This window comes from Podarcis liolepis (genome assembly GCF_965112155.1).
Source record: "Podarcis liolepis genome assembly, chromosome: 2".
Classification (NCBI taxonomy): domain Eukaryota; kingdom Metazoa; phylum Chordata; class Lepidosauria; order Squamata; family Lacertidae; genus Podarcis; species Podarcis liolepis.
The window spans coordinates 116,013,116-116,040,080 of record NC_139555.1 but is presented as its reverse complement, the minus strand read 5'-3'; the positions used below and the strand labels follow the sequence as shown (position 1 = coordinate 116,040,080).

At 48.3% G+C, this 26,965-nt stretch overlaps 3 protein-coding genes and 2 long non-coding RNA genes across 6 annotated transcripts in view; 1 reads left to right on the top strand and 4 right to left on the bottom strand.

Annotated features, from left to right (window-relative positions):
• The window catches only part of LOC310701038 (uncharacterized protein), a 165,037-nt gene that overhangs the window by 79,666 nt on the left and 58,406 nt on the right, over positions 1-26,965 (bottom strand). The gene's annotated exons all lie outside the window — the stretch shown is intronic.
• LOC310701362 (uncharacterized protein) overlaps positions 1-26,965 on the bottom strand; it is a 66,557-nt gene that overhangs the window by 8,100 nt on the left and 31,492 nt on the right. For both annotated transcript variants that reach the window (XM_083492130.1, XM_083492131.1), the window contains exon 3: positions 196-382. In XM_083492130.1, the coding sequence (XP_083348256.1) occupies positions 196-382 (187 nt within the window). The remainder of the gene's footprint in view (positions 1-195; positions 383-26,965) is intronic.
• LOC310702055 lies at positions 6,568-7,619 on the top strand. Its single transcript, XR_014523173.1, has 2 exons — positions 6,568-6,822; positions 6,908-7,619. It is a non-coding gene; the product is annotated as an uncharacterized lncRNA (long non-coding RNA).
• Positions 10,929-11,866, bottom strand: LOC310702220. The gene is made up of 2 exons (XR_014523370.1): positions 11,720-11,866; positions 10,929-11,683 (listed from the first exon to the last, which is right to left on the bottom strand). It is a non-coding gene; the product is annotated as an uncharacterized lncRNA (long non-coding RNA).
• The window catches only part of LOC310701150 (uncharacterized protein), a 105,258-nt gene continuing 90,641 nt past the window's right edge, over positions 12,349-26,965 (bottom strand). The window contains exons 6-7 of the mRNA XM_083491515.1: positions 18,977-19,956; positions 12,349-12,754 (exon numbers count right to left, since the gene is read on the bottom strand). The gene's annotated coding sequence lies outside the window, so the exon portion shown is untranslated. The remainder of the gene's footprint in view (positions 12,755-18,976; positions 19,957-26,965) is intronic.

The following is a 26,965-nucleotide window of genomic DNA, read 5'->3' as shown; positions in this document are numbered from 1 at the left end:
GCCTGGAGGAAGAAAATCTTTCCCCACTACTTTAGGAAAAGGATTCAAGAAACAAAGAGCTGCTTTGGAGAAGGCCTCACCCCTTCCTTCTTCCTGTCAGGAACTTCCTTCCATTTGTCTCCTCTCCATCTTTTCCTCTTTCTCCCTCCACCATCCATCTATCCCTCTCCCCATCTCCTCTCCCCTGGAACTCACCAGATTTCTCCAAGGGTCCTGGGAGGGAATGCTCAGAGGTTGTGGGGAGGGATGCGGGAGACAGCCTGACCAGGTCAACCGTCCATCTTCCTCCTTCCATCCTGGCCAGGGTTGCAGGTTCAGTCTCAGCTAGGTTTGCAGGTTCAGCTTCCTGAGGAGTGCAGAATCCAGAGCAAGTTGCAGCTTCCTGGGAGGGAGGGAAGAAGAAGAAGCCAAGGGAGTCTGAGAGCCCCTGCAGGGATTCTCCTGTCCAAGACATCCTGCTGCCCCTGGAGAAGCCCCAATTGGGGACCCCCTTCCCAAGAGCCTCCACCCATTTTCAAACACCTTTGGCAATTCCTTTCACCTGCCTATCCCACCTCCCTTCCTAAGGCTGGCATGGTATGCACATTAGTGGCCCTTGGAACTTAAGAGTTAATTTGCAAAGGACTGCTCTGAACACATGGGTGGCCCTTGCATGGAGAAGAAGGAAGCCCCTTGCTTGCATCTGGACCCCCTGGGAGAGGCGGGGATCCGCCCACTGCTCCCTCTGCCCTCGCTGCCTCCTCCTCTGCCCTCCTGCCCTGCAAACACCCTTTGCTCTTGTTCCTCAGGGGAGAGAGGCGGCTGATGGAAAGAGCCTTCAAACCCATCCGTTTCCTCCACTGCTCCCCCTCCTGCCCTTTTGGAAAACAGGAGCTTTGGTCAGGAATAAACAACTTAGATGTTCGCAAGATAAGCACTTTAGAGCATTGCTTGCTCCTACCATGTGTGAGTCTGTCTGCGTTTGGACCTAGTGGACAACATACATATTTACACGACGTGATTCCTTAAAGAGGGCAATTCTTTAAAACTGAAGGCCATTTCTACAAAATGGAAGACTTCCGAAGGCAGCCTTTTACAAGGAAATTGTTGACGGTTTTTATTTTGTTGGAAGCTACCCAGATGGGCTGAGGCAACCCAGTCAGATAGGCAGGATGCAAATAATAATAATAATAATAATAATAATAATAATAATAATAATAATAATAATTGCTTCCTAAGCCTGTCCTAGGACGCGGGTGGCGCTGTGGGTTAAACCACAGAGCCTAGGACTTGCTGATAAGAAGGTTGGCGGTTCGAATCCCCGCAACGGGGTGAGCTCCCGTTGCTCAGTCCCTGCTCCTGTCAACCTAGCAGTTCGATAGCACGTCAAAGTGCAAGTAGATAAATAGGTACCGCTCCAGCGGGAAGGTAAACGGCGTTTCTGTGCGCTGCTCTGGTTCGCAAGAAGCGGCTTAGTCATGCTGGCCACATGACCCGGAAGGTGTACGCCGGCTCCCTCGGCCAATAAAGCAAGATCAGCGCCTCAACCCCAGAGTCGGTGATGACTGGACCTAATGGTCAGGGGTCCCTTTACCTTTTTAAGCGTGTCCTGCTAGGCATGCTGATCAGAGACTCTGTCCAAACAGTCCCTTTGAACGCAACAGGGCTTCCTATTTTTACTATTTTTACTATTTTTACAGTGGGATCAGTCAAACCACGAAGCCACTGATCAGCCAGAGTTTCCTGTTTTGACCAAGCACAGTTTGAAGTTAGCTTAATATCCCAGCTTATTCCAAAGCTGGCAGCCGTAGTTTCTTGGTTTGGGCAAAATGGAAAGTTTGTTAGTTATGCCTCATAAGAGAGTGCCTGGTTTCATCACAGTTCACCCTCAGGGCCGGCCCAATCATGAGGAAAGGTGGGACAATTAGGTCAGGAGGCAGATGCAGGGAGATACGGGACCAGCACGTTCCCAGCTCCCCTGTATGTTAGCCTCGCTGCCAGTGCAGGACCACAGCTGGTATATTTGTGCAACTTCCCATTTAGAGTCCTTTTCTTTTGCCCTCTCTCACTAAAGGTTGGGTGGGAGTCCTTCCTGGAGTGATGCATTCTGGTTGTGGGGGCCAGGAGACTGTGGTGGCGGCGGCTAGAGTTTTTTGTTTTGAACTTGGGTCAACTTAGATTTTATCGTAATGTACCAAATGTACATTAGTACAGCAATGTACTAAAAACTGTTCCTATTTGTAACCCAACTTTTCAGGCTGTGATTCAGTCATCTGAGCATGGACATTATCTTAATAAATTTTGGAACAATCTTGCAAGGTAGGCCAGTCATCTTTAATGCGACTACACATGGGATTTCTGAGGAATTTATTGGATTTCTGAGGCTGCGAGACGTGCCAAGATTTTTATCTCAGTGGGGAGAAAAGAGCATTTTGGAAATGGAGGCAATTTAGAGGAGGAAAACGGGGGTTGGTGGAAGGACCCCTCTTCTGACGTAGCTTCTGCTCTGATGAAATTCCGAGTCCCCTGTGGTTGCTTTATTAAAGTAACAACATCAGGAGATATGATCGCAAACCTCCCATGTGTAAGAAAGTTTGGTCTAGCAAGCCTTTTAAAAGTGGATTAGAGAGAAAGTGCAGGGGGGAGGAATATTCACCACCAAAGCTAAACAGAACCTCCATGTCGAGAGGCAGTGGACCTGTGACCTCCAGGTGCTGGAAACCCAGGTGAGAGGAGGGCACTTACCTTTCCCAGAAGCCCCTCAGTGCCTGGGAGCAGGGTCTGGTGTGCTCCCCCTGCTCTCCCACTGGGCCTCTGACTGGCATCCACAGCTCCCCTGAAGGAGAGGAAACCATCCCCGGAGTGGGGAGGACTGGGAGCCTGTGGGGTTTCCCACCCTGAACGAGGGGGCTGCATCGTCTTCAGGAAATCCTGCTTCTGGGCATCCCAGTGCTGCTGCGGCTGCCCCTCCTCTGGCTCCTGCTTAATTTGACATAAATCTGCCCGAGGCAGAAGATCCCTGATGGTCCCAACTTGGCCGGCAGGAGGTTTCTTTCCTTTGCACTCCAGTCTCTCCCTTTGAATGGGTCTCCTGGGTCCCTGCTCGTCCATTTTTACGCCACCCTGCTGGAAAAGAAGTAAACACAAAGTAAAATAAAACCCAAGAATAAAAACAAAAGCACATTTTTCAACCATTTGCCAGTTTTTGAAATATATTATTACTTTTTCTATTTCTAATGTTCAGGCTGTGAATGACAATCATTATGTCACCCAAACGGCTCCTGCCAGGGAGAAGGGGAAGTTATCCAACGACTGGGGGAAACGGTTTATGGAAGTACAAATAATATTTTTTTTGGGGGGGGGACCAAGGCAGTGGGAGGGAAATCCAAAAACAACCCAGTGAGAGGACTGAGCATGTTCAGTGGACAGGGAATGCTGATCCTGGTTGCAACTTCTAGCATGTTGGAAAGGCAGCAACAGATCTTTGTATATGATTAAGGCTGCAACAGACCCAGCTAACATTGAAAGTACATGGCTTCACCCAAGAAATCCTGCAAGCTGCAGTTTGTTAGGGGTGTTGAGAACTGTAGCAATAAACTACAGGTCCCATGGTTCTCTGGGCGAAGCCACGTGCTTTAAATGTATGGTATCTGCACAGCCCAAGAAACTGACAAAAGGAATATTGACCAACAAAATCAAAGAACTCACTCCAAAATATTTTAAATTTGATGGTCACAAACTCTCTTGACTGAAGACATTCTAACTTGCAGTCCATTGGCTGCATATGGTTTCCCAAGCCTCAGGGTGTGTCCTGCTAGTCCCTGCCATTTCCATCTCCTGATCTGATCATCGGATGAAGATCTCTGTCTGTCCTGGAGAGAAAGATGCCTAAGGGGCCCTTAGAGAGATCTTTTCAACTCCAATTTCAGCACAAACCAGCACAGTGCTGAAATGGGGCAAAAGGAAAATAAATGATCCCTCTGGCTGCTCTTTAAAGAGGATTTCTAAAGAACAATCTGAAGGGTCTTTTTCCCACAGATCTCCTTGCTAATTCAGAAGGGTCTTCTTGTGCTCTTATTTTTCCCCACCCCAGAACTGGGGTTGGAAGGTCTAAACATGCTGATTGTGTTTGCAAGACTTGTATGTATGCTAGATGACATGTCTGGTGAGTTTGTGCAGCACCTCTGGCGTGTGTGCATGTGACTTTATGGTCTGCATCTCTTTTCTGTGTGCGCATGCATGTGCATACGTTGGCCACAAAGCTCACTGGAATGTGGCCTCCAGAATCAATGCAGCTTTAAGCCCATAAATCTTCCGTTCCTCCTGTTCTATCAGAAAGAACAATCAAATCTGAGACTATCTCTGAGGAGAGAACTCCTGGACCTACAATGTTCTCAATATCCTATGGACACAAACTGCAATGAGATTTCCCTTTAATTGCTTTGAGATTTTTTCCCTTAAAAATATGAAGCAGTATAGAAATGAAATGAGTAATAATCTGAACATGAATAGCTAATTTCAATTTCGCCTTCCTCAGTCTTTAACAATACTGTCTTCAACGTTTTTATTATCATTAATTCATTTCCATATGCCACACTTCTTAAGAATCCTCCTTTCCTCTGCATTCTCAAAACTGTCACCCACTTCAACCGTCAGCCTTCATCTCAAAACTCAGCTGTATTACTGAGGAAGGTGGAAATAAAACAATTAATGAATAAATCAGTCTCACTTATTTACACGCAGACACAAGAGGTCACTAGCTTTGACAGCTTGGGAAAAGATCAGATGCGTTCTCCGGGAAATAGACCTATTAGCTGTTTTATTAGCTGTGACAGATCAACAGAGCCTCCATGTGTAGGCACAGTGTACATTGATGGGAGGAAGGCAAAAGAAGCCATTTCCTTGCTAAATGAATCTGATGGACATCATTGCCACAAGATGCGGTGATGGTGGCGGCGGCTAAGAGTGCTTTAGAAGGCGACCAATTCATGAAGGAGGGCGATAGGTTCATCAATGGCACTGGCAGAGGAAGCAGGGCAGGAGTAGTGGCCTGCAAAGAGTGTCAGGGGCTGCACAGTAAGAGACCCCCCCGCTGCACTGCTCTTCTATTCCCCACTGCCTCCCCTTCCCTCTCCGCCGTGGGGAGGACCGTGGAAGAGGACGGGGCTCCCTGATGAGGGACAGGGAGAGGGGCGGCAAAAGCCCCAGGTACGCCGCTGATCCGTGAGCGACTGTATGCATCGTCCCTCGGGAAGCAGCAGCTGCCTTGGACCCCTCATTCTGCCCCTTGAGCTCAGGACTGAAGGGAGCAGCTCCCCAGGGTCTCCGGCAGGGTCCGTGCCAGCCTGAGCCAGAGATGTTTGCCCCTGCGCCCTCCTGCAGATGCCCTGCCCCTCAGCTGCGCCCCTTCCCCTTCCTGCCCGGGTGGGGGGGGGGCGCCTCTGACTCCACTCGGGGCCTGATCCTGCCAGGCCCACGTGCTCTCCTCCTCCTCCCGCCTCCTGCACCTCGGACTCCTCGCTCCGTCCCCGCACCGGAATCCGGCTCCTCTCCGGGGAAACTCGCCCGGCCACGGGCCGCTGCTCCTCCGCTCTCCTCGGCGGGGGAGAGGAAAGTGCAGCCGCTCTCGAGTCCCCCTGGCTGGCCCCGTTTCCTGCCTCTCTGAGCATCGGAGCTCGCTGGCTGTGGGTTGGGCCCTGGGAGGCTGCGAGGCTGGATGCGCCCCCTTGCGCTGTCCCTCAAAATTTATTGTATCATTGGAATCTACCTGGCATCTTATAAGATATCCAGAATGTTGCACAAATAAGTCTCCTTGTGATCCGATGTGCAGTCACTGGTTTCCTCATCAGTAAATCTTTTCAGAAAGCTGGGACGATGCCACCCTGCAGCCACAGCTGTCAATTTTCAGATTTGAAAATAAGGGATCAGCAGACTCGGAAAAAAAGGATCAGCAGCCTCACCTCTCCTGGGGACAGTCTACAGGATATCTAACAATCCGGGATAGCAGCGGGAAATGGCTCTGGAATAAGGGAATTTCCCGCAAAAAAAAAGGGAGGGTTGACAGCTATGCCTGCAGCCCGAATGGGTAGCTGGAGGAGGCAGTCCAGTTCCCAGCTCTGCTGGTTGGGATCATGCAATCACTTAGCTCCAGCAACCGACCTTTCCAAACCCTCCAACATTTCTCTGATGAAAATAGGAACATCCCATTCCATAAATATAATTTTCCTATTTATATACCGCACATCTTATTACGTTGCCCCAGCCACTCTGGGAAGTTTCCAACATATATAAAAAACATAATAAAACATTAAACATTAAAAAACGTTCCTATACAGGATTGCCTTGTCAGATGCCCGGGGGTCGGATAACTCCATTCCCTCCAGCATTTCTTCAATGAAAATAGGGAGACCCTAAGGAAAAGCAGAATATTCTGGGATCAAATCAGAAACCAGGACAGCTTCTCTAAATCAGGGACATCCCTGGAAAATAGTGGCATTTGGAGGGTTTCTATTTCCCTGCTTTTTCTTTCGCTGCCTCTGGTCTCCTGCATCCATTTAGTAGAGGAGGGGAGCGTTTTGGGCTTTCATACTGAAGGGGTACAGTTAGGGTTACCCCAGAAAGCCCTAAAAACTGTTTGTGAATTCCCCCCCCCCAGCCAGGCCTCGGAGTACGCATTTTAAAAACTGCATTTTCCTCTAAGACAAAAAACATGAGCTAAGCAGTCCTCTCTGTAACAAAAACGCTGTAACAACTCAGAGCTGAGAACAGTAAAGCTTTCGCTTCCCAGATCCAAGCTAACCTTGTCCTGGTACATTGACTTGCAACATACTTCCGGGAACAGAAGTATGACACACAATATGATTTCTCACATACATCGCCCCCAGATTATAGCTCTGACCCGACTTGCAACATACTTCCGGGAACAGAGCCAGAGAACGAAAAGCAACATTTCTATGTAAGAATCTGTGAAGGGGGAGAGGAAAAAAGGGGTTTGAAAAAAGGATAAAACCTGCTTGTAAAATGTTTTCGGTGCGGCCTGTCTTTTGTGAACTGAATCACACAGGTGCCTCTGCCCCCCCCCCCATGGCAGAATAAAACGCTCTTTCTCTGGATTAACCCCTTGGTGTCGTTTGGTTCCTTTTGTCTCTGCTCGGGTGCAACAATTATTCCGACCCATGGATTAATAAGGCTACATATTTCTGGTGCATTGGCCAGGAAAAGCACGTTCCCCGAGATCGAGGGACAAAGAGGTCCAGGGCGTCACTGCAAGGCGAGCAGCTCGGGATACCGGGTCAACAGTTCCAGCGCGCATCCTGCCAACTTCGTGGGAGGGACTGGCCACCCGTTCCTGAGTGGACACGCGACAAAGTGACGGAGAGAAAGAGCAACGGCCGTGCAGAAAGGAGGTACCTCGAGGGAAAAGGTAAGCTCCACAGGGTATAGGTGGGAGCAAGCTCCACAAGGATAGGTGTGAGCAAAAAGAGAGCCTGATCAGCTCCGCCAGCAGGGTAGAAGAAGTGCCACTGGTTTTGGTGTCGCCCAGAAAAAGCAGCAAAGGGTGCTGCTAGGGCCCCGGTCGAAGTCTAAGCGCTGGCGGTTATGGTTGGTTGTTGGTTTTGTGCCCAGAAGAAGCAGTAAAAGGTGCTCTTGGGCCCCGGTCGAAGTCTAAGCGCTGCCGGTTGTGGTTTTGGGGGGAAAAAAGGGATTGGGGGAGGTGCATGGGTTTTTCTGGATGTGCGTGTGGGGACACTCCAGTGAATGTTTTGAGTGTGTGAGACGTTGACAGCAACGTCTGGCCTGTGACTGAGTGAAAAAATAACGTTAGGAGGGCTGAGTGTCCCAGTGTCCGCAGGATCCCAGAGTCATGGGAAATAAAAGCAGTAAAACAATTCTTGAGACACCACTACAGAGCTTTCTGGAAAACTGGAAAAGTGCCACGAAAGCAGAAGAGTGGGGATGTAAACTCAAAAAAAGCAGACTCCAATATTTATGTGAAGTTGACTGGCCTTTGTATTTACCAGAATGGCCTACTGGAGGATCCTTTGATCCAAACTTGGTCAACATTTTATGGAGTGACATTTTCAAGGCCCACACAGATCAGATTCCCTATACAGTGGTACCCCGCAAGACGAACGCCTCGCAAGACGGAAAACCCGCTAGACGAAAGGGTTTTCCGTTTTGGAGGCGCTTCGCAAAACGAATTTCCCTATGGGCTTGCTTCGCAAGACGAAAGCCCATAGGGAAATCTCTCCCAGGTGACGCGCGCCTATGGCAGGAGCCTCCATAGCCGAGCGTCACCTCTCCAACCGGGAGAGCGCGCGCAGGGCTAAAGAAGCCATAGTCCCGCGGCCCTCTCCCAGGTGACGCGCGCCTATGGCAGGAGCCTCCATAGCCGAGCGTCACCTCTCCAGCTGGGAGAGCGCGCGTGTGGGGCTAAAGCAGCCCCCCCGCGACCCTCTCCCGGGTGATGCGCGCCTATGGCAGGAGCCTCCATAGGCGCCCGTCACCTCTCCAGCCGGGAGAGCGCGCGCGGGGCTAAAGAAACCCCCCGCGACACTCTCCCGGCTGGAGAGGTGACGGGCGCCTATGGAGGCTCCTGCCATAGGCGCGCGTCACTTCTCCAGCCGGGAGAGGGTCGCGGGGGGTTTCTTTAGCCCCGCGCGCGCTCTCCCGGCTGGAGAGGTGACGGGCGCCTATGGAGGTTCCTGCCATAGGCGCGCGTCACTTCTCCAGCTGGGAGAGGGTCGCGGGGGGTTTCTTTAGCCCCGCGCACGCTCTCCCGGCTGGAGAGGTGACGGGCGCCTATGGAGGCTCCTGCCATAGGCGCGCGTCACTTCTCCAGCCGGGAGAGGGTCGCGGGGGGCTGGTTTAGCCCCGCGCGCGCTCTCCCGGCTGGAGAGGTGACGGGCGCCTATGGAGGTTCCTGCCATAGGCGCGCGTCACTTCTCCAGCTGGGAGAGGGTCGCGGGGGGTTTCTTTAGCCCCGCGCGCGCTCTCCCGGCTGGAGAGGTGACGGGCGCCTATGGCAGGAGCCTCCATAGGCGCCCGTCACCTCTCCAGCCGGGAGAGCGCGCACGGGGCTAAAGAAGCCCCCCGCGACCCTCTCCCAGGTGACGCGCGCCTATGGCAGGAGCCTCCATAGGCGCCCGTCACCTCTCCAGCCGGGAGAGCGCGCGCGGGGCTAAAGAAGCCATAGCCCCGCGACCCTCTCCCAGCTGGAGAAGTGACGCGTGACTATGGCAGCAGCCTCTGAAGGATGCACCGAAGCCTGGCGTGGGGGGGGGGCGGAGAGACCTTCTCCCCGCGCCAGCCTTCGGATGGCTGTCCTGAAGACTTGGGGTGGGAGAAGGGTTTTCCTTCCCACCGCCAACATTCAGAATGCTGTTCTGAATGTTGGTGGTGGGGAGGAAAAACCCTCCTCCCACGCAATCCCCGGGAACAGAGGGAAAGCGCTGCGCGCCTTCCCCTCTGTTCCCGTACCTGTGCTGAAGGCTTGCGGTGGGGAGAAAAGCCCTTCTCCGCACCGCCAGCCTGGCAAGCGGTTTCCCTAGGAACGCATTAATTGATTTTCAATGCATTCCTATGGGAAACCGTGCTTCGCAAGACGAAAAACTCGCAAGAAGAAAAAACTTGCGGAACGAATTAATTTCGTCTTGCGAGGCACCACTGTATTTCTATCTGGAAAGCCAATGTGGATCAAAATCCCTCATGGCTGCCCAAGTCAAACTGTGTTCAGTACAATTACAAGTTAAAAAGCCACCAGTTTTGCCAGTCCTAGAAGAGGAGATAATTACCCCACCACCACCACCATATGCAGCCACTGCGCCAAGGCAACCAAATCTGGAGCAAATAGGGCTGCTTCTCCACCTAATGCCCAGACTGAGGACCCAAATGAGAAGATTCCCCCCTCTGCCCCTCCCCAACCCCCTTGTGATGCAAGCAAGGAAGGTGAAGAGAAAGGTGATGATGATGACTTCAGAAAAAACTCTAGATAAAGAGATAAGATGGACTAGTAAGCAGTTTGACAGAGTGTTCCAGTATGTAGAACCGTTTAAAACAGAACTGGATGTGGCCCCCTGGGTTCTAGAAGCAGCCCAGTGCCAGGATGAGAATTGGAGAAAAAAGCAAAAGGTTTTGAGAACAGCGTGGGACAGGGCAACAAAACATGTAGAGACACTTAAATCGAAGGCTTTGTCCAAACCCACTGTGGTGGCCCCTCTCAGGCAAGTGTATGATCCTTTGGAACAGCCAAATGATCAGGGCGTTCGACCCCCAAGGACCTTTACCATTCAGCATGTCCCTTTTACAAGCTCCGATATCTGCAATTGGAAAAATCAAAATCCTTCTTTTGAGGAAAATCCTGCAAAAATAATTTGACTTTTTGAAGGTGTGTTCAAAACCTATATGCCTACTTATGATGATGTAAGTCAGCTTTTGGACACAATTTTGACCACTGAGGAGGTCCGCAAGGTAAATGCCTGTGCCAGGGAACAGCTCAAGGCAGCAAATAATACTGACGCTGCAATTGAGGTCTCTTACCCCAGAAGGGCCCCCCCTTGGGATTACAATACTACAGAGGGAAGGGCGGCCTTAGAGACTTATCACAGAAATGTTTTAGAAGGCATGAGACGGGCAGCGAAAAGGCCTACAAATATGGCGAAATTATCTCTGTTCTTGCTAAAAGACTGTTGCAGCTAGAAGCGAGTGAACTAACTGTTTCTAACATTCATTCATGAAAGTAACAGAACATCAGCTCCCCCCCCCCCTTGTGCCAGGTGCTTGGAGTAGCTTATCTCTTGGCAGCTATCTCAGAAGGACACTGCTGCATTCAGCCAGCTACCCTGAACCTCACACTTTCTGGATTTACAGTTCAGCCACATAAACCCAGAAGGCCAAGAGTTACCCACCCCCCTGCCCCAAAGTACTAACCTGGAAAAGTGACTTTCTTAAAAAGCAAGTGAATGCTTTCTGTGAACTTTGTCAAGTTTTTCTTTTTAATGTGCAATTTTACTCTGAAAGGAGCTGCGGCATAGGAATTGATACTTTGAGGAATTTGAAACTTTGCCAGAAGCAAGGAGTGCATTGTTCTTTCTACAGACACTGGCAAATGAACTGAAATTTGCAACATGGCTTAGAGTTCTGAAACTTAGAGCACACAAATAAGACTTTTGAAAAATCTCGGCTGGCAAACTTAACCCAAGGAACAGAACTGTTAACCCGTTGCGAATTTTTCTGCCAAGCATACCCTCTTTGAGTTAATATACCTTATGTGCAAATGTTATCTATCAATTTGTTCTGTGCAATCGCTGCCGTCTTTGGTTATCTCTTCTCTTAACAGGTGGACTTTTGCCAGGATACCTCTGCATCCCTATGAACCAGGTGAAGAGGACCCAGACGCCCAGACATCGCTCCAGCCTTGTTGGAAGGGACCCAAGATGCCCAACGCCCACCAGACGACCCGACGCCCACCAGACTACAGCCCTGCTAAACGTCACTCCTGGACGCTGGCGTTTTGCACGGCTCAAGAATCCAGCATGGATTGAAAGAGGACATTTTCACATTTTCTTTTCTTTCCTTTTGCATAACTGAACTTTATTGAAGGTACCTGGGCCTAGTTTGCTTTACGCCACCCCTACAAAGGAAGGTGTCTAGTGGGTCTTTTCTTTCAGCGTAATTACACCCCAGCCCACTCTCTAGCACTTACCTGAGCCCCTCCCCGTGCATGCAATGGTTCAAATACGACTGTGGGTCCCCGTGCTGGTATTTCTGCTGCATTTGACCTTTGAAATGCCGATACCACTCACAGTGACCAGACAACTGCTGCAATCATGGGGGGCCCACCACACATATAATAAGTGGATTCAGGTTGCTGAGATGGTTGCATTTTCTGCAAATCATTTTTTGCTTTTCTGTACCTTGCTTGCTGCAATGCTTGCATACAATGACACACAATATGATTTCTCGCATACATCGCCCCCAGATTATAGCTCTGACCCGACTTGCAACATACTTCTGGGAACAGAGCCAGAGAACGAAAAGCAACATTTCTATGTAAGAATCTGTGAAGGGGGAGAGGAAAAAAGGGGTTTGAAAAAAGGATAAAACCTGCTTGTAAAATGTTTTCGGTGCAGCCTGTCTTTTGTGAACTGAATCACACAGGTGCCTCTGGCCCCCCCCATGGCAGAATAAAACGCTCTTTCTCTGGATTAACCCCTTGGTGTCGTTTGGCTCCTTTTGTCTCTGCTCGGGTGCAACAATTATTCCGACCCATGGATTAATAAGGCTACAATACTTCTCCACTCCTCACCCCACCCCCAATATAACCAAAAACACACACACCATTTGGGAGGGAGGACCAAAAAAATATAAAAATCTTTTTATTATTTTATTACTTATTTTTGCAGTTCAATCGACTGTATCTATAAATTTTATTGTTTATAGCCAATGGCCACCACAATACAATATGAGCACAAATCACACAGCTGCAAAACAAAAGACATTGCATGCACCAGACCAGGATAAATCTATAGCGTACAAAATTAATTTTCACATTTCTTTCAATGGGAAGGATATAGGGCAGCCGAGCCAAGGCGGAGGGGTCCAGATTAGAGTTTCTATCATCCTTGACTGTCTGCCCTGCTGGCTGAAGCTGATGGGAACTGGACAACAACATCTGGGGACATCACAATGACTATTCTGTGATATACAAAATCTTCAAAGGATTAAGGCACTGATCCAGAAGAGAATGAACTGAGAAGAGGCCCCACTGAATTATCTGAAGTGAAACAGAGGAAGATCATTAAATAATAATAATAATAATAATAATAATAATAATAATAATAATAATTTATTATTTATACCCCGCAGACAGACAGACTTTAATGTTGTATACAGTGTATGGTTGGGGAATTGAGAGGTGGGGAGAGCAAGCGGGGGGGGAGGGGTAGTACACATTCATTATTTCACAAAGTTCATATGCAAGGTGTTTGTGTCAGTGTGACATGGCTAGGTTCTCTTCCTTTATATTTATTAGTTTTCATTGGCAGTGAGAAAGATCGGGGGGGCAGGGCATAGTTGGTTGCCTTCAGTTGACTGCAGTAAAGGTGGTGGAGGCTGAACCATTTTGAGGAAGAGATTGTTGTAATTCTTGTTGTAATGTGGGGTTTGTGATTTCAGCTCTCTTGATATAACATGCTGGAGACAGTTCTCTAGTAACACTTCTTTATTAAAGCAACAAGACTAAAGACTGGGGAGAGGAAAGCTACATTTATAGGGACAGGGAACTAGCAAGAAAGGATACATTTTGGAGGGAACAATATCAGGCAATCACAGTCCTGCCTTTTGGAGGGAACCAATAACACAGAGGATCCAAATACAGCAGCTTAAATGAACCAATAGTAGCTGTACCCTCTGGAACCAAAAGGCAGTTACTTTACCCTAATGCAAATACAGACAATCATAATACAGATATAAAATCCTTTGACTCAATACACAACACCCCTCCCCCCCCAGTGAGCACAGCAGACGTAATCTCTCAGGTACTGTGGGGTCCTACAACTTCTACTTGATCTCCTGACAACAGGTGTTGCAGGTTCTGGATTGGGAGTTACCTGTGGTAGAGGGGCTGCTCTAGGGGTTTCGTCAGGAACAGATGGAGTCCCAGACATCTCAGGGTCCCCTATCTGTACCTCGTCATCGTGAGGACTAGCAGACCCTGGTTCATTTGTTAAAGCCCCTGGTGACTGCACCTCTAGGCCATTTTCACTCTGGTCTTGCAGCTCTGCATCATTAGCCAGGGATGAATTATCTGGCTCCTCCCTGCTGAGCGCCCGGCGCCTCAGCTGATCTATATGTCTCTTCCACACTTGCCCATTTTCCAAGGTCACATAATAGGACACAGGTCCACTAGCCCGGGTGACCACACCAGCCAGCCACCGCGAACCTCGTGAATAGTTCCTCACCCAGACCAGATCTTCAGGGGCGAGATACCTTGTTGTGTCAGTTTCAGCCTGGGGTGTTGCTCTTGAATTACGGTTTGGCATTTTATCCGGGTGGACATAATCCAGCACCGTTACCAGTCTCCTACCCAAGAGCAGCTCAGCTGGCGACTTGCCCGTCGCGGTACACGGCGTCGCATGCTGCAAAAATAACATTTGTGCGATGCGAGCTGACCAGTTACCCTCCATTAAGCGCGCAATGGATTCTTTGGCTGTTCTTACCATGCGCTCAGCCTGCCCATTGGAGGATGGGTGAAAGGGCGCGGATGTGACCCCTCTTATGAAGTTATCAGCCAAGAATGCCCTGAATTCTTGGGATACAAAAGCTGCCCCATTATCTGATACAATGGTCTCAGGTAACCCGTGGGTTGCAAACAGCTGCCTCAACACCTTGATTACGGCAGCTGATGCCATGCTAGGGACCATCGCCACTTCTAACCATTTGGAATATGCATCAACGATAACCAAAAAGACCATTCCTTGGAATGGCCCAGCAAAATCTAAGTGCAGCCGGCTCCAGGGAGATCTGGACTGCTCCCACCAGTGGACTGGTGCTCTGGCTACTTCTGGCCGCACCTCTTGGCATGCCTTGCATGTTCGTACCCATTGTTCTATGTTCTCGTCCATTCCAGGCCACCACACATAACATCGGGCTAGCGACTTCATCCTGACCATTCCCGGGTGTCCCATGTGAAGCGTCTCAAGAACCCTGTTTCTCAGTGGTCCTGGGATGATCACCCTATCTCCCCACAAGAGACAACCCTTATGCATGGACAACTCGTGCTGCCTAGTCGCATAAGGCCTGAATTTGTCTTCATGCGGACCACCTGGCCACCCCCTCCCCACCCAAGTGAGCACACGGGAGAGAACAGCATCTTTCCTCGTTTTCTCAGCTATATCAGTAGCCGTTACAGGAGCCCCCGGAAGTGTTTCCAGCATCATTATGTGCTCCGCTGGAGCGGGATCCTCATTGCTCCTGCCAGGGAGCGGCAATCGACTCAGCGCATCAGCATGGCACAACCGTTTCCCCGGCACATGGTTCAAGGTGTACTGGAACCCGTTCAGGAATATAGACCAACGTAACATTCTGGGGGAGAGAATTTGTGGCGTTTGTTTGTTTGGGTTGAACAACCCTAACAGTGGCTTGTGGTCCGTTTCAATGTAGAAATGGCGACCGTACACATAATCATGGAACTTTTTGATTCCTGCCACAATTGCAAGCGCCTCTTTGTCAATTTGAGCATAGTTGCGCTCCGTGGGCGACAGTGTACGAGAATAGAAAGAGATGGGCTTTTCCGACCCATCCGGTTCCCTATGACTCAGCACAGCCCCCAGGCCGTATTGAGAGGCATCACATGCCAGGACCAGCGGCTTTGACTCATCATAATGAGCAAGGACGCTCCTGCTACTCAACATTCCTTGTAAGGAGTCAAAAGCCTTCTGCTGCCCCTGCCCCCATCGCCACACATTCTTTTTCTGCAACAGTCTATGTAATGGTTCAGCTACCGAAGCTTTCTGGGGTAAGAACGAATGATAAAAGTTAATAAGTCCCAGGAATGACTGCAACTCCGTCTTGTTCTGTGGTCGTGGTGCCTCGATGATGGCCTTAATCTTAGCATCTGTGGGGTAGATGCCTGATGCATCAATTTTAAACCCCAAGAAATCCACAGTTGGCACCCCAAAACTGCATTTTTCCTTTTTCAGTTGCAACCCCACCTCCTTGAACTTGAGCAACACTGCACGAACACGCGTAACCAGTTCCTGTGGGTCTTTTCCAGCAATCAAAACGTCATCAAAAAATGGCAAGACCCCCGGCAGACCTCTTAACAGGCGTTCCATGAGCCCTTGAAAAATCCCTGGGGCCACACAAACTCCAAATTGTAATCTGTTAACTCTGAACGCCCCTTTATGTGTGACAATAGTCTGTGCTTCCGCTGATTGTGGGGTTACTGGCAGCTGTTGGTAAGCTTGTGCCAGGTCAATTTTGGCGAACACCTTGCCCCCAGCCAGTTTAGCCAACAGATGTGATACGACTGGAATGGGGTATGAGTTTCCCCTGAGTGCCTTATTGATAGTGCATTTGTAATCTGCACAGATCCTGACTTCCCCATTTGCTTTAAGGGGTGTGATGATTGGAGTCTCCCACTTAGCAGAGTCCACGGGTGAGAGAACTCCCTGCTTGACCAATTTATCCAGCTCTGCTTCGATCTTGGGTTGCAGTGCAAATGGCACTCGCCTTGGTTTGAGTCGGATTGGGGCCACCCCAGGGTCCAACTCGAAGTCAACTGGGGGCCCTTTATAACAACCCAGTTTTCCATTAAAGAGACCAGCAAATTCTTTGCATAATGCCTCGCTCATCTCAGGGCAGGTTTGGATTGAATTAAGCCCTGATATACTCAGTCCCAGGGCGGGGAACCAGTCAGTGCCCAGGAGACTGGGGCGACTGCCCTTCGCAATCACCAGTTTGAGTACAGCCTGTTTGTTCCGGAACTGTACTCTCACGGCACACATTCCCATAACATGGATGCGGCCCGCTGAGTATGACTGCAAGGTTGCCGGGAAGGGCTCCAGAGGGGGCAACTTACCCCTGGGGAAGAATGTCCTCGCGGTCTGGTCCGACACGATAGTGAATCCAGATCCGGAGTCCACCTCCATGTTGCACTGCTGACCCTCAATCTTCACCTTGACGTGTGCCTTGCCTTGCGCTGGGAACTGCACGACCCTCCCGTTGATCTCCGTTACGTAGTGGCAGTCCTTTAGAAAATGGGTTGCTGTGGGCGGTCTGCGATGCTCCAGTCGAGGTGCTCCTGTCGCTCCCAACGCCGCCGATCTACAGACCCTGGCGATGTGACCTGTCTTCCCGCACGTCCGGCACATAGCATCCCGGAAACGACAACTCTTCCGCTCATGGTTTCCGCCACAACCTGGACACCTGCCTCGGTGATCTTTGTGCACTGTGCAGGCCTGACGCACTGACTCGACCCCACGGACTGGGCTCTGGCTCGGAGTAGCCTCTAGCTCGTCCATGGCATGCGCAACTTCTATCTGTGGCTTAGGGGCCTTGCGACTGGCATCAAGCTCCTCTCTTTCATAATTCTCCGTGGCGGTGGCCTCCTTCAAGGCTGAAGCAAGGGTAACCTCTTCTTTAGCCACGATGCGTCTTCTGGCTTTCTTGCTGTTCAGACCACCGACAAACCGATCCAGGAGAGTCTCTTCCAGATTTTGGAAGTCGCAGTGCTGAGCGAGCTTCCGCAGTTCAGCTAGAAATGCAGATACAGACTCCCCAGTACGCTGCTGCCTCTTATGAAACTCCATTCACCGGGCCATCTTGGTCTCAGTAGGCGCCAAGTGGCTTGTTAGGCAGGCAAGAATATCTTTGAGAGATGTCTCACTTAGCTTCGCTGGAGCAAGCAATGCCTTGGCCAGCTTGAAGGTCTCAGGCCCACAGTAGCTCAGGAATGTGGCCCTTCTTTTGCTGGCATCGGTGATCCCTTGAGCCTCTGCGAAGAACTCAAAGCGTTCAACGTAGTCTTCCCACGTGTGGGGCTCTGATGGCTGGAAGGGCTCCAATACCCTCGGACTCTCCATTGTCCTGTGGGCAGGGTCGTCTTCTCAGCTGGCCAGTGAGTCTTGTTCTTAGCTGCAATCCGGACTCTGAGACAGGGCTGCGTTTAACCGCTCCTCAGCATTCCGGATCCCACCTTCGTCGCCAGTTGTTGTAACATGGGGTTTGTGATTTCAGCTCTCTTGATATAACATGCTGGAGACAGTTCTCTAGTAACACTTCTTTATTAAAGCAACAAGACTAAAGACTGGGGAGAGGAAAGCTACATTTATAGAGACAGGGAACTAGCAAGAAAGGATACATTTTGGAGGGAACAATATCAGGCAATCACAGTCCTGCCTTTTGGAGGGAACCAATAAGACAGAGGATCCAAATACAGCAGCTTAAATGAACCAATAGTAGCTGTACCCTCTGGAACCAAAAGGCAGTTACTTTACCCTAATGCAAATACAGACAATCATAATACAGATATAAAATCCTTTGACTCAATACACAACAATTCTTGGTTTGGTCCTTCAAGTAAAGGTGAAGGTGAAGGGACCCCTGACCATTAGACCCAGTTGTAGACAACTCTGGGGTTGTGGCGCTCATCTCGCTTTACTGGCCGAGGGAGCCGGCGTACAGCTTCTGGGTCATGTGGCCTGCATGACTAAACTACTTCTGGTGAACCAGAGCAGCACACAGAAACGCCGCTTACCTTCCCGCCAGAGCAGTACCTATTTATCTACTTGCACTTTGATGTTCTTTCGAACTACTAGGTTGGCAGGAGCAGGGACCGAGCAACGGGAGCTCACCCCGTCGCGGGGATTTGAACTGCTGACCTTCTGATCGGCAAGCCCTAGGCTCTGTGGTTTAACAACCAGCACCACCTGCGTCCCTTCAAGTACTTGTTGAAGTACCCTTCAAGTACTTGTTGTTAAAGTATTTCCGAGGAATTCCTGATCTGGACCTTGTGTGGAAATGAATTCTCTCCATCACAAAAATAAGTTTTGAAGCTTTACCGCAGAACAGTCTTAAACAGTCTAACAATAAGATAAGCATGATAAAGTAGCACACTGCAAACAATGTTCAGTCCTTTATGTAATTCAGTCAGCTTTCCTATCCCTTGTCCCAGAGGGAGATCCTAAGCTTCTTCAACATTGCATGACTTATTTGCAACTGCTGCTGCTGCTTCTCCTAGCCATCTCCAGCAAGAACACACTGGCTTCTCAGGTTTAAGCTTCCTTCCGTGAGAGCTCTGCAGCTTATGCCTCCAGCGATGAGTTATGAGGAAAGATCCAGCCTCCTCTGATGCTTTTGTCAGAGTGGAACCTCTTGCCTAAGTCTAAGAGAAACTTCCCTTTATAGTATTTTTATTACAATGCATTCAAGCACAGCATTATATGTACATTAAACTTACAGGACTTGTTGCCTTCCAAGTAACAATGGCACTTACAAGCAGCTTGTCACTTTCTTTTTCTATGTCTGCTTCGTATGCCCCAATGTTCTCTCTCTTTCCCCTCAAATGCTCCAGGCGACCACAGATGAGTGTCTAAAGAGAAACCAAAAGCTCAGAGTTTGGGGGTGGGGTGAAGCCTTGAACATCAGGTTGCCTCCTAGTGCCTGGGGGGGGGGCAGCTATTAGATTTCTATTTCGTAAGTGTTGTAGGAGTTTTAAGGATTTTTAGCTGTATATTTAAAAAAGAAGGCTCTTGTGAGATGTTTCATTATTTTGTTATTCTGACATTGCATTGCACAGGAGCACCTTTGCACAGCTGTTTGAATTGTTTTATGAAAAAAGAATAAGAATGCATTCTAAAGGGTTTCTTTAGAAGCAGAACAAGTATTTTATTTTTAATAACAGAGGAAATGATGCCCAATCCTGAGTGCTCATCCTGGCTTTAAGGTTAGCAGCCACAAAACCCTCACAAAAAGCTATGAAAGGATTTTGTTAGCAAGATTCAAGGCAAATTCCTGCCTTGTATTCCTGGGCTGCCTCTTCCTTGAGAACCAAAATTTTAAAAGATGATGCTGTTAAGGTGCTACACTCAATATGCCAGCAACTCTGGAAAACTCAGCAGTGGCCAGAGGACTGGAGAAGGTCAGTCTACATCCCAATCCCAAAGAAGGGCAGTGCCAAAGAATGTTCCAACTACCGCACAATTGCGCTCATTTCACACGCTAGCAAGGTTATGCTTAAAATTCTACAAGGCAGGCTTAAGCAGTATGTGGACTGAGAACTCCCAGAAGTTCAAGCTGGATTTCGAAGGGGCAGAGGAACCAGAGACCAAATTGCAAACGTGCTGGATTATGGAGAAAGCTAGAGAGTTCCAGAAAGACATCTACTTCTGCCTCTCTGACTACATAAAAGCCTTTGACTGTGTCGACCACAGCAAACTATGACAAGTTCTTAAAGAAATGGGAGTGCCTGATCACCTCATCTGTCTCCTGAGGTGTTCAGTCAAACCAGCTCATTGGGAAGAGCCCGCGGGTCCCTTGCGTAATAAAGGAAGGAATCCAGTCACCAACTGGAGCAAATCGCTGTAGACCAAAGTTTATTGCGCAACAAGTTCAAAGAGGAATTTTGGACCCCAAGCATGGGGTGACAAAGACTTTTAAAACTTTCCCACCATATCCCAGAATACAGTTCGTAGAGCATCATTGCTATATGATTGTTACATCACTGACATGTCACAATAGCGGAGGGGTAGACAGGGGTTACACTAGTCTAACCTTGGCAAACATGTCCAGACAAGTCCTTGGTACAAGATTAGCATAAGCATGCCCATGTCAGGGCAAGACTCAGGCATAAAATTAGCATAGGCAAACACCTCTGAAGTCCCATCACCCAAAGTACAATAGAACTTCCTTTGCATGTTTGGCCCCTTGGCACGTTTGGTGATAGGATTAGGCTTTCCTTGGTCCAGCTCAGCAATTGTCACCCCTGGACACTTCCTGGAGTCCTTTTTCAAGGGGAAAATAGCTTTGGAATGGAGGAAACTGGCAAAGGTGTTGATTTTATATTATTTTTAAAGCTAGGTACCGTATTTTTCGCTCTATAAGACGCACCAGACCACAAGACGCATCTAGTTTTTGGAGGAGGAAAACAAGAAAAAAAGTATTCTGAATCTCAGAAGCCAGAACAGCAAGAGGGATTGCTGCGCAGTGAAAGTAGCAATCCCTCTTGCTGTTCTTGCTTCTGTGATAGCTGTGCAGCCTGCATTCACTCCATAAGACCCACACACATTTCCCCTTACTTTTTAGGAGGGAAAAAGTGAGTCTTATAGAGCAAAAAATATGGTAACTTCCCTGAGCTGTCAAGTTGAACGGATACATTCAGGCATAATATCTGTAACATTTAATAACTTTAAAGATGTGCCCCCCCTAATTTCCTTAACATAAGAAATCTATATGTGGGACAAGAAGCTACAGTTAGAACTGGACATGGAACAACTGATTGGTTCAAAATTGGGAAAGAGTACAACAAGGCTGTATATTGCTCCCCGCTTATTTAACTTATATGCGGAATTCAACATGAGAAAGGCTGGAGTGGATGAATCCCAAACTGGAATTAAGATTGCCGGAAGAAATATCAACAACCTCAGTTATGCAGATGACACAACCTTGATGGCAGAAAGTGAGGAGGAATTAACCTCTTAATTGTTCAGTTTCTGTTAATTGATTCTCATGGGAACTTACAGATTCTGGCTTCACACAATTAACTCAAGGCAGTGTCAATTTACTCTTGGCAGAAAGCCAGGGTCTGCTTGACCTAGAAACTACTTACTCTGATTGGTTAACGACCAGCACTCAACTCTGTTATCTAGAAATGCTAGCACAGTTTGGTGTTAGGTGTGTTGAAGGAGTAGAAGTACTGTGTATGGTTTAGAGAGAGAGAGAGAATCATAGAATAGAATCAAAGAATCATAGAATCATAGAGTTGGAAGAGACCACAAGGGCCATCGAGTCCAACCCCCTGCCAAGCAGGAAACACCATCAGAGCACTCCTGACATATGGTTGTCAAGCCTCTGCTTAAAGACCTCCAAAGTAGGAGACTCCACCACACTCCTTGGCAGCAAATTCCACTGTCAAACAGCGCTTACTGTCAGGAAGTTCTTCCTAATGTTTAGGTGGAATCTTCTTTCTTGTAGTTTGGATCCATTGCTCCGTGTCCGCTTCTCTGGAGCAGCAGAAAACAACCTTTCTCCCTCCTCTATGTGACATCCTTTTATATATTTGAACATGGCTATCATATCACCCCTTAACCTCCTCTTCTCCAGGCTAAACATGCCCAGCTCCCTTAGCCGTTCCTCATAAGGCATCGTTTCCAGGCCTTTGACCATTTTGGTTGCCCTCCTCTGGACACGTTCCACTTTGTCAGTGTCCTTCTTGAATTGTGGTGCCTAGAACTGGACACAGTACTCCAGGTGTGGTCTGACCAGAGCAGAATACAGTGGCACTATTACTTCCCTTGATCTAGAGAAAGAAAGGATTTATTTTGCTTTGTTTTGTATGCAGAAACTCTGCTGGTTTTATTTTTTCCTTTTAATAAATCCTGTAAATAGTTATTCTGAGTCTAGCTGACTAGTCATTACCACCTCAACTAGCTTCTTCGCTGTGCAGGAAAACTCTGCTACGTTTGGGCTAAAGCCATCAGGGCTATGCCTGACACTTCAAAGTTCCATGAGGTTATAGGCATTGTGCTGCCAGCCTGAGTTGTGGTGGTGTCAGCATCAACGGTGTTGGTTCCAGTAGTTCCAGAAGTTGTTGTTCCTGTTGGTGCAGCAGATGGACACTGGCTGGTTCCTGACTGTTGTGAGCTGGTGACGCAGTGGACACAAGGACAACAGCTGCAGCGTGTGTGTGCTGGGTGCTGTGGTTTCTGTTTTCTCTCTCGGTGGTCGTGAGTAGCTGGTTCCAGGTTCCAGGGACATCGCTCTCAAGATGGCCTCACAACAAGTTCAGATGGCTTTTGAGCGTCTGAATGACTCCAATTACTTGCTGTGGTCGGAACGCATGCAGGCAGTGCTGCAGAGGGATCGTCTCTGGCAAGTGGTGAGTAAGTTTCCTACGAAGCCTGATGATGAAGACCTCGATAAAGACCAAAGAACAAGGGCCACAATTGTCTTGGGGCTGGAAGATTCCCAGTTGCCATATGTGAGGGGAATCAAGACAGCTAGAGGTGTGTGGCAAGCACTTAAAGAACTCCATGTGCGTGAGACAGCGGTTTCCAAGCTGTTCATTCGCAAGGCATTGTACAAGGCAATGTTACAGCCTGGGGTTACAATGCAGGAACACCTACACAGTTTACAGTTAAAGTTTGCTGTGCTACAGGAAAGAGACTGTGCATTAGACCAGCAGGAGAAGGTGGCTATTAATTTGAGTTCTCTCCCGGAAAGCTGGGATAATTTAGTTTTGTCTCTAGAAGGCATACAGGAGCATGATTTATCAGTCAGTTACGTTACTGGGTGTTTGATTGAAGAATGGCAGAAGAGGCAAGAAAGGTCGTTGGCTGCAGAGACTTCTACTGGCGGGCGGTTTGGAAGGAGTTCTCATGCCGTGCCAGAGGTGAAGCAAAAGCAGCGTACTGGTGAGGAGTCAGCGTTTGCTGTTAGGCGTTGTTTCCGATGTGGGTCTTCGGCGCATCTAAAACGACAATGTCCGGAGTTGGTCAAGTCTCAGTTGCCGGTGCAGGAGCAGAGACGAGATCATCAGCAGCAGCAGCGTAAAAAGAAATTCTTCAAACAAAAACAGTCGGCTCAGCTGGTGACCGCCGAGGTCAAGATTGCTGATGAGAAACAAGCTGTCTGGGTGGTTGATTCGGGAGTGTCTCGGCACATCGTAAATTCAGATGAATTGTTTGTTTCCAAGAACTCAGCACAGCGCAGCCAGGTGGCTCTAGCAGACGGAAGTACTTCCGAAGTGATTTCGGGGGGTGCAGTTTTTGTTCCTTGTCTTCGTGAATGCCTGCAAAATGTACTTTGTGTGCCTTCATTAAGGAGCAATCTGATGTCTGTAGATTGTTTGCTAAAAGCTGGGTTTAAAGTGTATTTTGAAGGAGACAGTTGCATTATTAAGAAGGCTGGTGAGATTTTAGGCACTGCTAAGTCAGAGGGAGGCTTGTTTTGGCTTAAAGCGGGATCTCAAGTTGCAGCAGTAGTCAGTAAATCTCAGCCTGCAGTGAATAACAAAGCTATACATGACAACTGTGTGCACTTATTGCATAGGAAAATGGGGCGTGCTTGCTGGAAAAGTGTACTAAAAATGTCTGAATTGGCTGATGGGGGTGATTTAAAGAGTTGTAACAAATACCTTGATTGTAATGTTTGTAAAAAGGTTAAAACCCACAGAGTCTCTTACCCCAGAAGTGACAGAGTTAGTGAGTCACCGCTACAGCTGGTTCACATGGACGTAATTGGTCCATTTGCTGTAAGCAGGGGTGGAGCGTGCTTTTCACTAACAATTGTGGATGACGCCACGCGTTACTCTTGGGTTTTTCCCATGAAAAATAAGGGTGACGTGTTCACTAAATTTAAAGGCTGGGTGGCATCTGTGGAAAGATTTCTGTCCATTAAACTCAAAAGGATTCAGACGGACAAAGGTGGCGAATTTATGTCAAATGCTTTTAGAGATTGGTTACAAAAGCGTGGCATTGGGCATAGGAAAACGAACGTTTCCCCCCCAGAGGAGAATGGCGTTGCAGAGCGAAAAAACAGATCTTTACAAGATATGATGTTTGCCATGCTTGATGATGCTGATTTGCCCATGTCTTATTGGGGGGAGAGCATGCTCACCGCGTGTTATCTCCAAAATAGGCTCTTTCATCAAACAATAGGTACAACCCCGTACTTTAAATTGTTTCAGAAAAAAACTAAAATTGACCATTTGCATGTGTTTGGATCAAAAGCCTGGGTATTAATTCCAAAACAAATGAGGAAGAAGGGAGATCCTAAGACCAAACAGTTAGTGTTTGTGGGTTACCAGGAGCTGGGAAAAGGTTTCCGCTTTGCTGAAGGGACAAATGGCATTGTGATCTCCAGGAATGCCAGTTTTTGTGAACATAGTGGCTGGGAGAGACTACATAGAATCATAGAATCATAGAGTTGGAAGAGACCACAAGGGCCATCGAGTCCAACCCCCTGCCAAGCAGGAAACACCATCAGAGCACTCCTGACATATGGTTGTCAAGCCTCTGCTTAAAGACCTCCAAAGTAGGAGACTCCACCACACTCCTTGGCAGCAAATTCCACTGTCAAACAGCGCTTACTGTCAGGAAGTTCTTCCTAATGTTTAGGTGGAATCTTCTTTCTTGTAGTTTGGATCCATTGCTCCGTGTCCGCTTCTCTGGAGCAGCAGAAAACAACCTTTCTCCCTCCTCTATGTGACATCCTTTTATATATTGGAACATGGCTATCATATCACCCCTTAACCTCCTCTTCTCCAGGCTAAACATGCCCAGCTCCCTTAGCCGTTCCTCATAAGGCATTGTTTCCAGGCCTTTGACCATTTTGGTTGCCCTCCTCTGGACACGTTCCAGTTTGTCAGTGTCCTTCTTGAATTGTGGTGCCCAGAACTGGACACAGTACTCCAGGTGTGGTCTGACCAGAGCAGAATACAGTGGCACTATTACTTCCCTTGATCTAGATGCTATACTCCTATTGATGCAGCCCAGAATTGCATTGGCTTTTTTAGCTGCCACGTCACACTGTTGGCTCATGTCAAGTTTGTGGTCAACCAAGACTCCTAGATCCTTTTCACATGTACTGCTCTCAAGCCAGGTGTCACCCATCTTGTATTTGTGCCTCTCATTTTTTTTGCCCAAGTGCAATACTTTACATTTCTCCCTGTTAAAATTCATCTTGTTTATTTTTGCCCAGTTCTCTAATCTGTCAAGGTCGTTTTGAAGTGTGATCCTGTCCTCTGGGGTGTTAGCCACCCCTCCCAGTTTGGTGTCATCTGCAAATTTGATCAGGATGCCCTTGAGTCCATCATCCAAGTCGTTGATAAAGATGTTGAATAAGTCCGGGCCCAAGACAGAACCCTGTGGCACCCCACTAGTCACTCTTCTCCAGGATGAAGAGGAACCATTGATGAGCACCCTTTGGGTTCGGTCAGTCAGCCAGTTACAAATCCACTGAGTGGTAGCATAGTCAAGACCGCATTTTACCAGCTTCTTTACAAGAATATCATGGGGCACCTTGTCAAATGCCTTGCTGAAATCAAGGTAGGCTACATCCACTGCGTTCCCTTCATCTACCAGGCTTGTAATTCTGTCAAAAAACGAGATCAGGTTAGTCTGACATGACTTATTTTTCAGAAATCCATGCTGACTATTGGTGATCACAGCATTCCTTTCTAGGTGCTCACAGACTGTTTGCTTAATGATCTGCTCCAGAATCTTCCCTGCTATTGATGTCAGACTGACTGGGCGGTAATTATTTGGGTCCTCTCTTTTCCCCTTTTTGAAAATAGGGACAACATTTGCCCTCCTCCAGTCTGCTGGGACTTCGCCTGTTCTCCAGGAATTCTCAAAGATGACTGCCAGTGGTTCTGAGATCACATCTGCCAGTTCTTTTAATACTCTTGGATGCAGTTCATCTGGCCCTGGAGACTTGAATACATCTAAACTAGCCAAATATTCTTGTACTATCTCCTTAGTTATTCTGGGCTGTGTTTCCTCTGCTGAATCATTTGCTCCAAATTCTTCAGGTCGGGCATTGTTTTCTTTATCGGAGAAGACTGAGGCAAAGAAGGCATTGAGGAGTTCAGCCCTTCCTGTGTCCCCTGTTTGCATTTCACCATCTTCTCCTCTGAGTGACCCCACTGTTTCTTTGTTCTTCCTTTTGCTACGAACATACCCATAAAAGCCTTTTTTGTTGCTTTTAACCTCTCTAGCAAGCCTGAGTTCATTCTGTGCTTTAGCTTTTCTGACTTTGTGTCTACACGTGCTGGCTATTTGTTTGAATTCCTCTTTGGTGGTTTCCCCCCTTTTCCATTTTTTGTACACATCCTTTTTTAATCTTAATTCAGTTAAAAGTTCTTTAGATAGCCACGCTGGCTTCTTTAGGCACCTTCCATGTTTCCGTCTCATTGGTATTGCCTGACGTTGTGCTTTTAGTATCTCCCTCTTAACAAACTCCCAGCCATCATGAACTCCCTTTCCTTTTAGTATTGCTCTCCATGGGATCTCACCCAGCACTTCCCTAAGTTTTATGAAGTCGGCTTTCTTAAAGTCAAGAAATTGAGTCCTAGTATGCTTGGCTGCTCCTTTCCGCTGTATGGTAAACTTCAGAAGAGCATGATCACTCGCGCCTAATGATCCTTCCACATCTACCCCACTAACCAGGTCATCAACATTGGTTAGGACCAGATCTAAAATGGCTGTTCCTCTTGTTGCTTCTCCCACTTTCTGGACAATGAAGTTGTCTGCAAGGCCAGTGAGGA